Source organism: Artemia franciscana, chromosome 6 (assembly GCF_032884065.1).
Source record: "Artemia franciscana chromosome 6, ASM3288406v1, whole genome shotgun sequence".
NCBI classification, from domain to species: domain Eukaryota; kingdom Metazoa; phylum Arthropoda; class Branchiopoda; order Anostraca; family Artemiidae; genus Artemia; species Artemia franciscana.
The window spans coordinates 27152122-27166322 of NC_088868.1; the positions used below are offsets into that span (position 1 = coordinate 27152122).

General features: G+C 32.9%; 1 protein-coding gene across 1 annotated transcript in view; it reads left to right on the top strand.

Moving 5' to 3' along the window:
* LOC136028256 (protein kintoun-like) overlaps positions 1 to 8981 on the top strand; it is a 42460-nt gene extending 33479 nt beyond the window's left edge. The window contains exon 5 of the mRNA XM_065705993.1: positions 3802 to 8981. Coding sequence (XP_065562065.1) covers positions 3802 to 4210 — 409 coding nt within the window. The 3' untranslated portion in view covers positions 4211 to 8981. The remainder of the gene's footprint in view (positions 1 to 3801) is intronic.
* The last annotated feature ends 5220 nt before the right edge of the window (positions 8982 to 14201 follow it).

Consider the following 14201-nt stretch of genomic DNA (forward strand, 5'->3'; position numbering starts at 1 on the left):
TAATGATAAAACTGAATTTCTTTGGAAATTTTTTTACGTATTTTTGTTTACTGAATCCAATTTCCCTGACAATCATAGTTTCCCTTAATGTTTTTTTTTTTGCTTAATTTTGTGTTTCAGGCAAAAAAAATTATTACGCAAAACTGTAGGTACGAAACAAATCTCATTATATTTTTGGATTGAACCTACAAAAGTGCAAAAAAAATCCCTTAATCCTTTTTAAATGCAAACCGATGTTTTCGTTTTACATAAGAAGAAATCTTCAAAATTGGGGGCGATGGTGAAATTCTGGCGGCATTTTCAAATCAGGCATAAAATATGTTTTAGAATAATATATTTTAATGGTTAAGACAAAAAGATGTCCCTTGTTGTTCGGTGTTATTTGTATATATATAGGGAGTTTATAGAATATTGAAATTTTTTTGTTGTAATTTTCTTTTTTTGTATATTTTATAAGAACTACTATCTCAAGTCTAATTGATACTAATCCATTTCCTTTTGTCATATTGAAAACCTGCAAACACACTAGAGTAGGCACAATTCCTCTTTTTTTTTTACTTTAGCATCTGAACCACATATCTTAAATAGGATATCATACCCCTTTCGACACCAAAAAAATACAATTTTTTTTACCAGTTACACAAAAAACGTTGAAAAATTGTTATACAGAAATTTATTCTTTTATGCTCTCTGTGTGGAGACATAAAGCAAAACCTAATAATTTACCTTTTTGTGGTTTAATTAAAAAAGAAGAATGTAGGAAATACGATTAGTTTGTTCTTATTGATAGTCAGAAAATAAGCTAATGTAATATGCAGAGCCTTTCAGGAGGGGTGGGGGTAACCGGGGCAAGATGCTCATGGTGCCATGACTGGGATCGTGGATGAGGAGTTGCCCACTTTGTTGAAATTTTTCACTTTGGTTCAGCTTTTTCTACTTATATTTGAAGTGGGAGGGGGTAATGTAATTAATTTTTCCCCGGGCGCTACCAATCCTAGCAATGGCTCTGGTATAATGTGTTTTTGTTGAAGTACCAAGGACATCAAACTGGAAACACTTTTTCTCCTGGCTCCATCTTAGGTAGATTGATACTGAGAAGCGGGATTTTTGAAGATTTTTCTGTTGGTCGTTACAAAATTATGAGCAAAATCTTGGTTGTGCAAGTTTCAACATTGTTGCCACACTGAACCATGAAAAATATAAGCATAAAATTACTCAGTAAATTTGGTCAGTCTTTTTATTCGTAGAAATTCAAAAATAGACAATCTATTGATTCCCAGTATGTTAGTAATTCGTGATTTCAATCCAGGTTAATACCCAAAGGCTTACACTTATCTTTTATAAGTGCTACTAGCCTATGACACGCAAAAGATAGTCTGGAAGATTTTTATCATGGCTTCTGACAAGAACAAAACCTTGAATTTAATATTTGGCCTTTATACAATACAAATTAAGAAATAAAATTGATATTTTTGTAATCACAAAAAATAAAGTTTATCCGGATATGTTTGAAGCGATAAATATAATAAAATACGACAATTTGTCTATATAAAAAGATGTTCTGCGTAAGTCAATTGATTAATTATAGTTGAAGGGTTAATCTTGAATAATTCCAATAATAACCATATTAATGCATAGCATAGACTTTTAGGTATATGTACATTTTTTCAATTCCTATTTGGTAACAAGATGTTAGGGTTGTACTCTTACATCATTGTTCTCATTCAATCATTGTTTTGTTTATCCAGTTTACTGGCACTTAAACGCAGTGTTTATCTTTTGCCACAGCAATCAGGAAAGTTAAAGTTTCTAGAATTTTATTCTGGTGTATTGATTTCGCTTATTTTCTGCGGATTTTTTCACACACATTCCTTAGTTTCAAACTTAGTGTTTGTAAAACCACATGACGGCATATGGAGGTCTTTTCATCAAAAATTGAGTTCCAAGGTTTCCCTAATTTTTAAAATACGTATATGGTTGCGTAAATTTCCACGTAACCAATTTAAAGACTCAGTTTTGTTTTTACTATCCTTGGTACTTAAAATTTTCGTTTATATTAAAAAACATGCCATGTTAATTGCAGCAGAATAGAAATCTCCCCACCCCCATCCCACCTCCAACGGGTGGATATTATGAACAGTTCAAACTATTTTCGAGTTATACTGAATTTTTTTCTATCCCGGACTGTCTTTCTGGCATGTTTTGACTCCTTTATTCATGTCAAACACACAACATAATGAGTACCCCACCCAAGCACTAGAGCTGGTTCATGGCGTGGGAAAAAAATTAAATAGGATAACTTAAAAACAAATAAGAGAAAACGAAATAATAGGGAGGTAGTTCCTTTCTTCAGTCCAGGCCTGAAACTTAGTCTTAAATACACCATAAAACAAACTATTAAACCTCTAAATAACCCAATAAAGTTAAAGCTTATAATTTGTATACACTTTATTTTTATCTTTTCTTAAAATGCTCCAAATTAATTTCTGTTTTGTTCAATCATCTAAATTATTCAATAAAGAAAAAATTAAATTTGATTCTAGTGGCCTGAGGAGCCTGAAGACTATTACTTTGGCGGGTATCTTGCGCGTGGCAAGTGGTCCTAGTAGGATATGCACACAAAACAAAACATTTGACAATTAATGTTTATAATACGTGTCCTAGATATTACTAAAAAACATGGAGTTAGCTATTTTTATAAACACGAAAGGCCAAAAAGTGGGAGATCGAAATGGTTAAAAAAGACTTGTAGCTGACCTAGGTGAAAAGTACTAGGGGACCTAGCATCGCTTGGTGAAAACAACGGCAGTTTTTCTAACCTATTTTGCAAAAACACTTAAATTTCATTTTATCTTATTCGCTGTAGAAAGTAAAACCATAAGAGTGTTGGAGGGGTGGGTATTCGTAACGTTATTCGCATGGAAAATATTTTTTCAAATTAATCAAGACCCTGAACGAAATTTTCTGAAGTTCGTTCTTTCACACCAGAAACAAAAAATTACTTTATTACGAGCAATAACATTAAACGAACAATAATCCCGGAGCAGAGCCCAATAACAAATGAAAACAGACAAGTAGTAGAAAAAGGCGATTACAGGATTTATGGGTTCGTTGTTGACTGATATACAAGTGGTTAAAGAGGAATAAATATGCTACTTTTCTATTATTTTTCTTTTAGTCGCCTGTGGTATACAAAATATTTTTGTAATTTTTATCTCGCTATGTTTAGCTTCTAATGCGGAGCAGTTAAAAATCTGAGACTAATGTCACAGCTATCAAACGGGAATATCTTTCTCTAAAAACTCAAAATCAAAATTCTTTTTAACAAACAAATTATGTCTTGAAAATGACTCAACATCTAAAGAAAAAGGTATGGAACAAGAAACAGCCAAAATCACATTTTAATCTAAAGGAAAACATTGCGCAACTCTAATATGCTGTTATGCAATTATTGCTCGTAACGCCCATTGATAACGATATTGGTAACGCCCAGCTGCATCACCCCCTCTTTCATGTAGATGTCCTTGTGGTTAAAATAGGTCCTTTTTTATTTTTATCCTGGAAAAAAAGCTTTAATTTGGCAGTATTTTTTTAAACCTTATTGTGATACTCTTTTGACGAACAAATTATCATCTATTTATTAGAGTTTGTTCTTAAAAGTAGACAATAATGATTATTGTTGGCATTTTTTCATCGCTTTAAGTAGAAATTTTGTGGTTTTTTTTGGAAGAGGGGCTCCCCTCTTCTCCACCCTGACTGAATTTACGAACATGTGAATAAATTTAACTACTTCTTTTTTAGAACAAATTCGAGCATAGTTGGGCAGCGAAAAAAGAATCAACGCAAAGCACAATGTAAAAAACGAAAGATGTCGCTAAGTAGTAGCATTGAATCTTCGGATGGAGAGTTCATGTCTCAAGCGTCGAAAGTTAAAGACCTTGAAACTGAAGAGAAAGTTCATAGTGATTACGCACCACATCCCCCAGACTGTGTCGACCCGGGGACAAAAGAACAATTTGAAGTTATTGAACAGAATGAAGTTGAATTGGGAGAGTCCTTAGATGGCACGCATATTAATGATTCAGGCGTTGAACTTGATGGGGAAGCGCAAATTGAAGGGAAACGAGAGAGCAACAAGTCAAAAAGGAAAAAGGGGAAGGGGAAAAAGAAAAATGAAATTACGGATCTCATGTTTGCTTTAGAAATTTAATTTATTGTCTTGCCTGTTCCATAATATCGTGTTTTGGGCTTTAAAATGATTTCGTTGTTTTTTTTTTTTGTTTTTGTTTTTTTTTTTTGTATATTGCACACAGGCTTCTTCCAGGAAGAAGGAAAAACTGTTTTGAGACGTTGTAATATTTAACGATGAGCAGGGATACTACTTGGGTTTGGACTTGCTTTATAAGAGTGAGATGGTTCGATGTTTAGAGACGATAAATAAACTCTATCATTTTTTAAAAGGACAGGTTGGATTAAATTTATCTAATCCACTGTCCTCTATAGCTTAATAATTGTGTTTTCATTGTTGAGTCACCTTTTTTTTAGTTTTCTTTTTGTTATTTTCTTTTCTTTCATTCTTCATTTTTATTTTTCGTATTTAAAAACATATGTGCCATATTTAGCATATTTGCGAGTTAGATTGTGTTAGAGTTTTGAAATATGTTGTTTTCAGAAAATTGATGGGGGAAGGGTTGTTGAGATGCTTAAAAAATGCTGCCAAAATATGTGCAAATTTTGATGTTTTTTTCTAAGGATTGGGCGGGGTGCAAGATCTTAGACATCTTATAGCACATTCTCAAATAATGTAACCTACCTGTTAAAAGTTGTAATGGCTTACCATCATCACATGCTTAGAGTTATTTTCAAAAGAGGCATATTTTCCTGAAATATTAATATTATTAATATTAATTATTAATTCATAATATTAATATTAATTATTAATTTATAATATTAATATTAATTTATAATATTATGTTAATGTTAATAATTAATTTATATAATACTATAATATTAATTATTGATATTAATTCGAAAGGCTTTATGTTCAATTCCTTGTCCAACTAAAATTTATAATTTATCCCTTTTCATTCAAAATTTCAATCGATGTTTCTGCATCGTTAATTATGCAATAATTATAATATCTTGTCATATCTTCTTTTTTAGGCAGAAATAGTCCCAAGTTGTTGCTTTTGATATGAAAATTCCTTTACCGTGCTTTGTCTATCTAAAAAGACCGGATATGGCATTGAAAACGAATAGAAATCAAACTTCTTCTCTTTATTAGAAAATTTTTTACTCAAATAAAAAGTGATGTTAAACCTTGAACAAAAATTATCATGCGTATAAGGGTAGCAACAGCTCCCTACGCCACCCATTCTTTACGCTAAAAATGAAAATATTTCACGGTTTCTGTAGCCCTTGCCCCCTCCTCCTTGAATAAAGGTTAATTCTTGGAATTAATTTCAAACCTAGGATTCTATTTAATTTGTGTTTGCATTTCTGATTTCCGCTTTAAAAAAAAAAAATCTAAAATAATCAACTGATAGTTATTAAGTCTTAAAACTTGAAGCTTATTTTTAGTGCTTCCCTCTCCTGCAAAGTGTTTATCGTGTAGCAGCAACACCTTTTGAATTTTTGAGTCGAGGTTTATAATTAACATATCTCAAAAAGTTGTATATGATTATTCGCTTGGTTCACAAAAACGCCAGAAGAATAAATGAAAACACAAAATGAACTCACATGACAATATTAGAGGATGACGGTGCGTGTTATTCTTAACAAGGCTTTGTTTTTGCTCCATATATCCAGAGTTCATTATGTGCCTTGTGTTTTTCTTTTTGTTGGTTCTTCATGTATTTGTTAGTGAAGGGGGGGGGGTGCTCAGAAATGCATATATCGTCATGTTTCTTTTGGGAAATATAATGAAATAGGCTTGCATTAGCAAGCCTATTTCATTATTGGTTAACAACTATTGAAAATCTGAAACCGAAAGTTCCACTCCTTGATCACAGTTTTATAGCACAATATGTCTTATTTGAGATGGGGGGGGGGTTGATACAACTGAAACCGCACGTTTAATCATTAGGATCTGAGATGTGGATCGGCGAAAATGTGTTCCTGTCTATTGGACGAGGTTCAAATAAACTATAAGTGTTTGATATCTTCAGAAAACTCTAGAGTTCTAATCATGGGTTAGATTTCCTATGGGTTCATTCATCCGGGTTCATAAAACAGCATTCCCTTACCAGAAGAGGTGGCTGTGCTTAGTTTTTATCGGTTCTGCTGGAATCCTGTGTGGCATAATCTTCTAACTCCGTTGGAAAACCAGTTTGCCTAAAAAGAGTTGACTAGAAAAAAAGAAATATCAGAAAAATTTGCTTGTCTTCTTATTTGAAGCTCTCTGCTTTCTTAGTTTCATAAAAGTCAACCCTGGTCTCAGGCGCAGAGTGAATTCCAGTGCCTTTTTTGCTTTCTACTCAATTACGTTCTTGTTGATCAACAACGTTCTTTCCTTCTTGTCGTTTGCGGCTAACGGACGCAAAATACTGATTTTATGTCATGAGTTCTTCATTTTTTCTAAATTAATTTTGGGGCAGAAAAAGAACGTAGTTGTGTGAAACCATGTTTCACAGTGGATTCCTTTCTACGCAACTTAACGTCAAATTATGTCTGCTTTTAGCTTCTTGCAACTATTATCATCAATTATCTTCTTTAAAAAGTGTCGCTAGATATCATGCTTGTGATTCAGTCATTACTCTTAAATAATGTTTATTCATTTAGTTTGATTTTTAATATAAATTTTTATTTAATGTCGATAATAATTACGTATGTATTTTCGTCTGGTGCAGTTTTTCTCTGTTAGCCTACGTAAAATTTGAAAAGTAATGAAATGATAAATTAATGGAAAAACTTAAGCTGTGTTTTCGTTTGCCTCCTCCCTCCCTCTCTCCCTCCCTCCTTCTCTTTTCTTCTAATTAGATGTTTTTAAGTGAATCTTGAGTAACAATTGAATATTCCACCAAAATTATGAAATAATATCTTTATTTGTTACTCTTTTCCTATCTCTTCCTCTCCCTTCCTTCTTCTTTTCTGCTTCTCTTTTCAGCTTTCTTATTTTCTCCTTCAACTTGCTTTTATGTTTACCTCTATTTGTTGAAGTACTTATATTGGAAAAAACTTACAGTGACTTCTACTAATTCCAGAAAAACACGCTCTATCTTTCCCCTACAACCCTGAATTTTGCATTGATTGCCTGTTATTTGGTTTGTAATAGATGAGGCCACGTCTGAAAGCCCCGGAGACTGTGGTCCAAACTTGCCAATCGCAAGACCCTGTCCCCAAGGGATTGGCAACCCTTCATTTAAATATAACCAAGACGCTGACATAGCTTTGTGCTGTGCTGGCCTCTAGTGGCCTTTTTGCTGCAGCGCACCATATTGTTTAGTCAAGTCTAGTTTTAAAAGTCAGACAGCTTTGACCTGCGACTTCTTTTTATCTGAAATATTATATAAGAAAAAACTATAATAATAAAGTAAAAATATTTTCAGGGAATAGTTATATAGGGATTACCTTTTCTACTTCTACTATTTTAAATAGTTAGTGCTATGAATTTATGTGTTGTTTTGTCAGGGCGTATCCAGGTAGGAAGTATTGGGTTTAAAATTCCCCTCCCCTCTGAAATGTTTCGCCGACTCATAAATTGGCTGTAAAAATGCAGGTTAAAAAGTCCTTAGCCCCCTCCTCCGAACAAACTTCTTGGATACGGTCCTTGTTAAAATAGGTTAATTCTTTTATACATCATGTCTTTTAAAGATAACGGCTTTGGTAGTATTTGTAGTTCTACTTTTAAATTTTAATTATAGTCCTTAGATTATACGTTTAGTTTACTTTGTTGTTTTGGTGCATTTTTTCTGTACACATCGATGTTACAATTATCTCATTAATACTATTATAATACGCTCATTAGTCATTTGTACTGGAATGTTTTCCTATAGTTTTATCTGATTATTGTATGTGCTTGAACTTCAAGTCAAACTTCAGACAGAGTTGCGTGCAAACAAATCATTTAATACTATCAAAGTGGCTGAAACTTGCCCTTTTTTTGCTCAAAATGGTGTTATTTACTTAAATGAAATGTTAAATTTAGCTTTTCCCTAAATACTTGAATTTTCTGTTGGAAAAAAATTTAATTTACAAGAATAACAATAGACGACGCAAGAAGGTTTCCATGGATTTGGTATTAAGAATGGTTTAGTTTCTCTTTCTTCTAATAGTCTGTAAGCATTCCCTCCTTATAAATATAGCTCTTAAAAGAACAAAGAAAAAGCCCCTATAAACAAGTATAAACATAAAAAAATGAAAAATATCAAACAAGAGAATGAAATGAAAATAGTAGAAAGTTATAGAAGAAATAGTAAGGCAGTAAGACATAAAATTTTTGAGACGTCAAACCCTTTGCTATTATGGATGGATAGAATGATGGCTCCTTATTTAAAAATAAAATTAAGTGCTATCGTATCTTCTGGTAACTTTTTATTTTGACTGACCTAATTTACCATATTTTAGTCAAGCAGTGCCATTACTTATCACTTAAGAAAAAAATGGATCGCAGACAAGAAACAACTACCATAAATGGTTCAACGGGTATTAATAATGACTCCAGGGCCTTCAGGATGTTTTCAAACCTACTCTGTATTATATTTATATACGCAAGTATTATATGCCTTCTGTTTTTTTATGCTTTTTACGAACATACAGTTGTTTTTTTTATTCTGACTTTTTTGTATAGTTATATTATTATTAATTATTTTCCATCCCTACTATACAATAGTAAATAGTCACAGCAATAGTCAATTATCAATGTAGTATAATACGTGGAGTGACATATGGAAAAACACCTAAAAGTACAAATAGAAGTAGAAGTCAGTGAAAACAATAAAAGAGTAACGCATTGAAAAAACTAAAGAAAAAATGAGAGAAAAGCAAACATAAAAAGAGAAGAGAATACAAAAATTCGAAACTGAAAGAACTTAAATAGGCAGTAATGCGAAAAAATCTGGAGAATTTTCTGTGTTCGACAATTTTCTGTGCAGTAATTCAAGCTTATCTGAGATATCAGAGATAAGAATTTTAATAAGGACCCGGTTTTCGTCATAGACTGAAGAATCAACAAAATTTACAAAATCTAGTGTAAAGGGCTATTTAGAATATTCAGTATGTATAAACCTTCATTAAGTTAGATTTTGGCGAAAATGTAGCTTTGTTGCGGATGTGAGATTGCACGCAACTCAAATTAAAAAAAGAGAGGAAAAAACTCACGTGGGTCAATATTTAATTTGCCCCTGTCTTGGACTGATCTTGAAAAGGAACCGTTTTTGGTGACAAAGTGGTTTTTAAAATCAACAAAAGGAGAGGTAAGCACTCAAAGGGATTATATGAGAAATTCCTACAAAGAAATTTGTTCCTTCAGATTCATCTTTGGATTTAATTCTAAGGAGAAATTTTCTAGGAAGAGCTCATGTAGAAAGGGTCCTTGAATTCACTTTGCGACGTCGCTTGGTCGTCCCCAATTGAACAAATTTGTTACTTTCTGTTACAGATAGTGCCTTTTGTATTTAGAAAAACACAATATTTAAAATAAAATCAATTTATCGTAAAGAACAACTGAATTTTCATAGACAAAATGAGCTATTGCTGCAACCAGGTAGTATTTCATTACGGTCGTCATTGTGGATCTTCCCTTTGTAATAAACTGGTCCTCTTGACATTTTTTTTTTATAGTAAAGAACGAACTCTAGCCCATATTATCTGAAATATTAAAATAAATCACCGTATACATGATGATGCAACACGCTTATCTTTTCACAAGAAATCTCTTGACAAGATTCTCTCGAGTATAGTCCCATATTTGACTGACTTCATTGCCTGATTTTCTGACTTATTTGTCTGGAGACTAAATCACATTAAAAATCCGGCCTAACCATTGTGAAACAAGAGGTAATCTAAACTTTCTTTTAAGAGGTAACCTAAAATTTTCGCGAAAAGAAAAAAAAAGGACTTCAAAAATGTTGAACTTAAAATTTAGTGTAGTCTGTAGTCTTTAGTAATGGGTAGTTAAAGCGAAATCTACACAAAACTTGTGTTTAGTAATACAAAACACAGAAATACAAACTTTTCTTGACTAATTAAAACAAGATGTTTGGATTAGAGACTGTTTCATATCAAAATTATAGTTTAACCAGAGAAGGTTGACCAGTAGCAACTTTTTGACACATTAAGATTCCAAGAACCATACTGTTACCGGTATTTCTAAAAAGTTGCAGATAATAGAAAATCAGTTATAAAAGTATAAACAATTTTTGTTTAAAATCATATAATGCAAAGAATTATCTTAAAAGCCCTAAACTATTATATCTAGATTCCTTATTTATCATTCTCTTTTCAATTTAGACTTGAACTAGCTTCACACAAATGTATATACCGAATGGTTTGTCATCATAACATACCAAGGTATGTTATGTGTTATTATATTTGACCTTAATATTAAATATACTTCAAGAATAAAAATTAAGGTAAATGCTCTCTTTGGGAAACGTGCTATTAGGAATCAGCTTTTATTGTAAAAGTAAAATCTGGGGGTCGGAAATATACGATTGGCTCAGGTACTGATTCCAAAAAGCCGGAATACCATAGGGAACTGATTACTGAATTTACTTCCGAAGACAGCAAAACCGAGTTCTACTTGAGAGAACTTGAGTCTTTTCACTCGTCGGTGAACTTGGGAATAGCGAAAAAATTTGCTTAAAAAAACTAGATTTGTCCAATAGTACCAAAAAGGAAATTAATATCTACAAAAAACAGTAGTATTTTGGTGGTATCTATATTAAGATATATGAATGCAAAAAAGTTCTCAAGAAGCACTGGCAAAACCAGAAACTAGATTTGTCCAATAGTACCAAAAAGGAAATTAATGTCTGTAAAAAATAGTAGTGTTTTGGTAGTATCTATATTAAGATTTATGAATGCAAAAAAGTTCTCAAGAAGCACTGGCAAAACCAGAAAGCACCTATGCTGGGGTTGCGTTTACACAGGCACTACCTACCCACTTTGATGAACGATCCATCTCATCTGATTCCTGTTAGGTTTTCAGTATATCTCCAGGCTCTTTTCAGAGAGGTTCAGCGCAAGAAAAGGAAGTATGATTCAACAAGACGCCTTCATTCTATCATTTGATCCACATTCAAAACTAGCACGGGGGAAACCCGCTGAGATATTATTAAAGCGACTTCTGAGCGAAATTTTTGGTCGTTGAAAGATCTTTCATATGTGCTTACAACAACGAATTCCTTAAACAAACGGAATTTCAAGTCTGAAAAAAGTTGACATTATTTATTTGAAGCTAAAAAAAGCAAACATTTTTCTTTGATGGCCTGCATTTGATTGCAAAGTTGGCCTTGAGACTCCCTAAGCTTTTCCGGGATCACCCTTGGCTATTGAAAAAAGGTTATAACTTCAGCATATCCATGATTCAAGAGCAAGTAGCTTGTTTGGTAGTTCCTATATTTTTCTGTTCATAGTCGAATAAAGTTTTTAAATGATATTCACGCCAGATCCATTTTCAAGTTTTATATTCAAGACTGAATGATCGTGTAATGGTGGAAAAGCTGGAATGTCTCATCAATTATTTAAGTTATGTTGCAAGATACTTTGAGGGAAAAGGAGGCAAGACCAACAAGTTGACGGGAATTGCAAGGGGAATAAGCGTCCAAAGCCAAAAAGGGCCTGTCTGCCTAGAGTATTAGGCGAGTAGCCCATTTATAAGTTAAGACAGTTGGACTAACAAAAAATGAATTTAGTATTGGTTGACGAGTATTTAGTTGACTGTCTGTGTTTGTGTCTTGGGTTTGACTGTCTAGGCTTGGTACAAGCTCAGGGAGTCTTAACAACAAAAATGCCCAGATAGTCAGTAAAATGGTATTGCCCCAGTCCGGGCAGTTTTGGAAAAAAAACAAAAAATTGTGTTTAATTGATTAATTAAAATTTGAATATAAAAAGATGAGCTGTTGAAAAACCTAACTGGATGGATATGGACAAAAAAATGAGAATTAAACTTTGACGTGGTAACAGATGGGGCAATCGAAGAAGACAAGGGGCTATTACATATTGATTCTGCTAATCGGTATTTTAGCAGAGGCATATACGGTGCAGTTTAGGAAAAAATTTGGTTCTTGATAAGAATTACTTGTGGCGCGTTTACTTTGCGAATCTATGGACAACAACGAATCCACATTCATTACTGGATGCCAAAGATATAACTCATATTCAGGCTATGGCAAATCATTTAACCATTTAGGTTATTATAAGACAAAACTCCTAGAGACATCTACAAAAGAAAAATAATAAAGATCGTTGCTATTGATGCTACCTATCTTTTGAAGGCAGCTGATAAGGTTAGTGTCGATTTGGTGAACAGAGAACTTATTGAAGCATTTGCAGGGTTTTTTTGTAGTCAGGGTTCAAATAGAAATCTAGCTGCTTTTGCAACTAGGTACAACAGGGGTGTGGGGAGAGCTAGCTCAAAGCAATTATACGCATCCTTGGATTTAATCCTCCTGGGAGGTCAATGCGATATTATATGTTTGGCGATCAAAGCTTGAAGGGTGATTTAGGGATAAATTTTAGCTTATTAATCATTCAAAAATTTCTATTACATCTCTTTACAAAATTATTATAAGTTTTTGCCACAGAACTAGTCAAAAAGATGGAGAAAAAATTGTAAGGCTCATAACAATGAGTTTGACTTGGGTAGATAGATAGTGATGAGAAATATACTTGATGATGAATAACTTGTGAGTGTATTATCGGGGGCATGAGAAATATTCCGATGCTGTTGTAAAGTCGGCTAAAAAGGCTCTGGCAAAATTTCATGGACGTAGTTGCAGCGGTAACTGCAACTTAGTAAGAGATAATATTAAGAGTAACATTAATATTGCTATATAGTTATATAAAATAATATAGTATAATAATACAGTAGTAATATATTATAAAGCAGCATAAGGTAACGTTAAGCGTATTAATTTTCCGTATGATATTGCACTTTGATGCTGCCTTAAATACATTTTTACGTCATTTATGGTCGTAACTTCTGATTAGGACGTCATTCGTCAGTTTGTCTACGAAAATTTACTTTTTTTGTCAAAAAGTTGATTCTCTTTTAAATATTGTGTTTTGTTAATTACAAGAGCGAGGTGATGTAGAAATTCCTTTTAAACTGAGACCTTAAACAGTTGTATGTGATGTTCCAGTACCCCGCTAACTACGGCTAAGGAGAAAAAAAGATGGATCCCATGCGAAAAAAGAGATTTTTTTTTTTTTTTCAAGTCAATAGATTTTCCTTGTTGTTCAAGCCAAGGGACTGCAAGTTTCTTGTGTAGGGTGTTTGCCAAGGCGATTCTAATGGTGCGTATTGTGTTTTGATCCGACACCGTTTCTAGTGATATTTCTCGCTATTTTGTTTGTTTTTTTTGGGCCGTGTACTATAAAAATAGAGTAACTTGACACTGAAAAATAATCGCAGAAAAAAAAATTGATTCAATATATTTCAACTGTATTGTCATCCACCGGATTCCAATCAAAATCCTGTGTATTCAACCAAATGAATGGTCTTATTATCTTACTATAGGATTTCTAGGTAAACTACGATGTTGAATAATTTAGAGTTTCCAAAAGAATGTGAACAGTATATTTTTTGTACTTTTTTGTATCTGAACATAAAAGTGATGTTCTTTAAAAAAAAATGGCATTGTTCTGCAAAAAATGCTGTTCCCTGAGAATCAGGATCGGTATTACGGATTCTACAGTCTTTAAGAAAGATTTTTTTCATCAGTTCATGGGTCTGTGATTTTGGATATATATTTTTTTAGTGTTCCAGAGCTTACAATTAACAACGCTGTTTTATATGCCCATTGAACACACTCTTTTGTTTCACTGGTAGCTCTGTATCTTCTTTCATAAATCTGCTTTGCCAGAGACTGACATTTCAGGTCTAAGGAGTTCCTTATTATCGCTACATTTGGCACATTTATTACCAAAACTAACGCAACCGCTTTAATGTCAAACCCGAGGGAATATGGGAGAGATAACTTTTTGGTGCTTTTAGAGATGGTCTTACAGGAATTAAGAACTGCTTGCATCACCGGCAG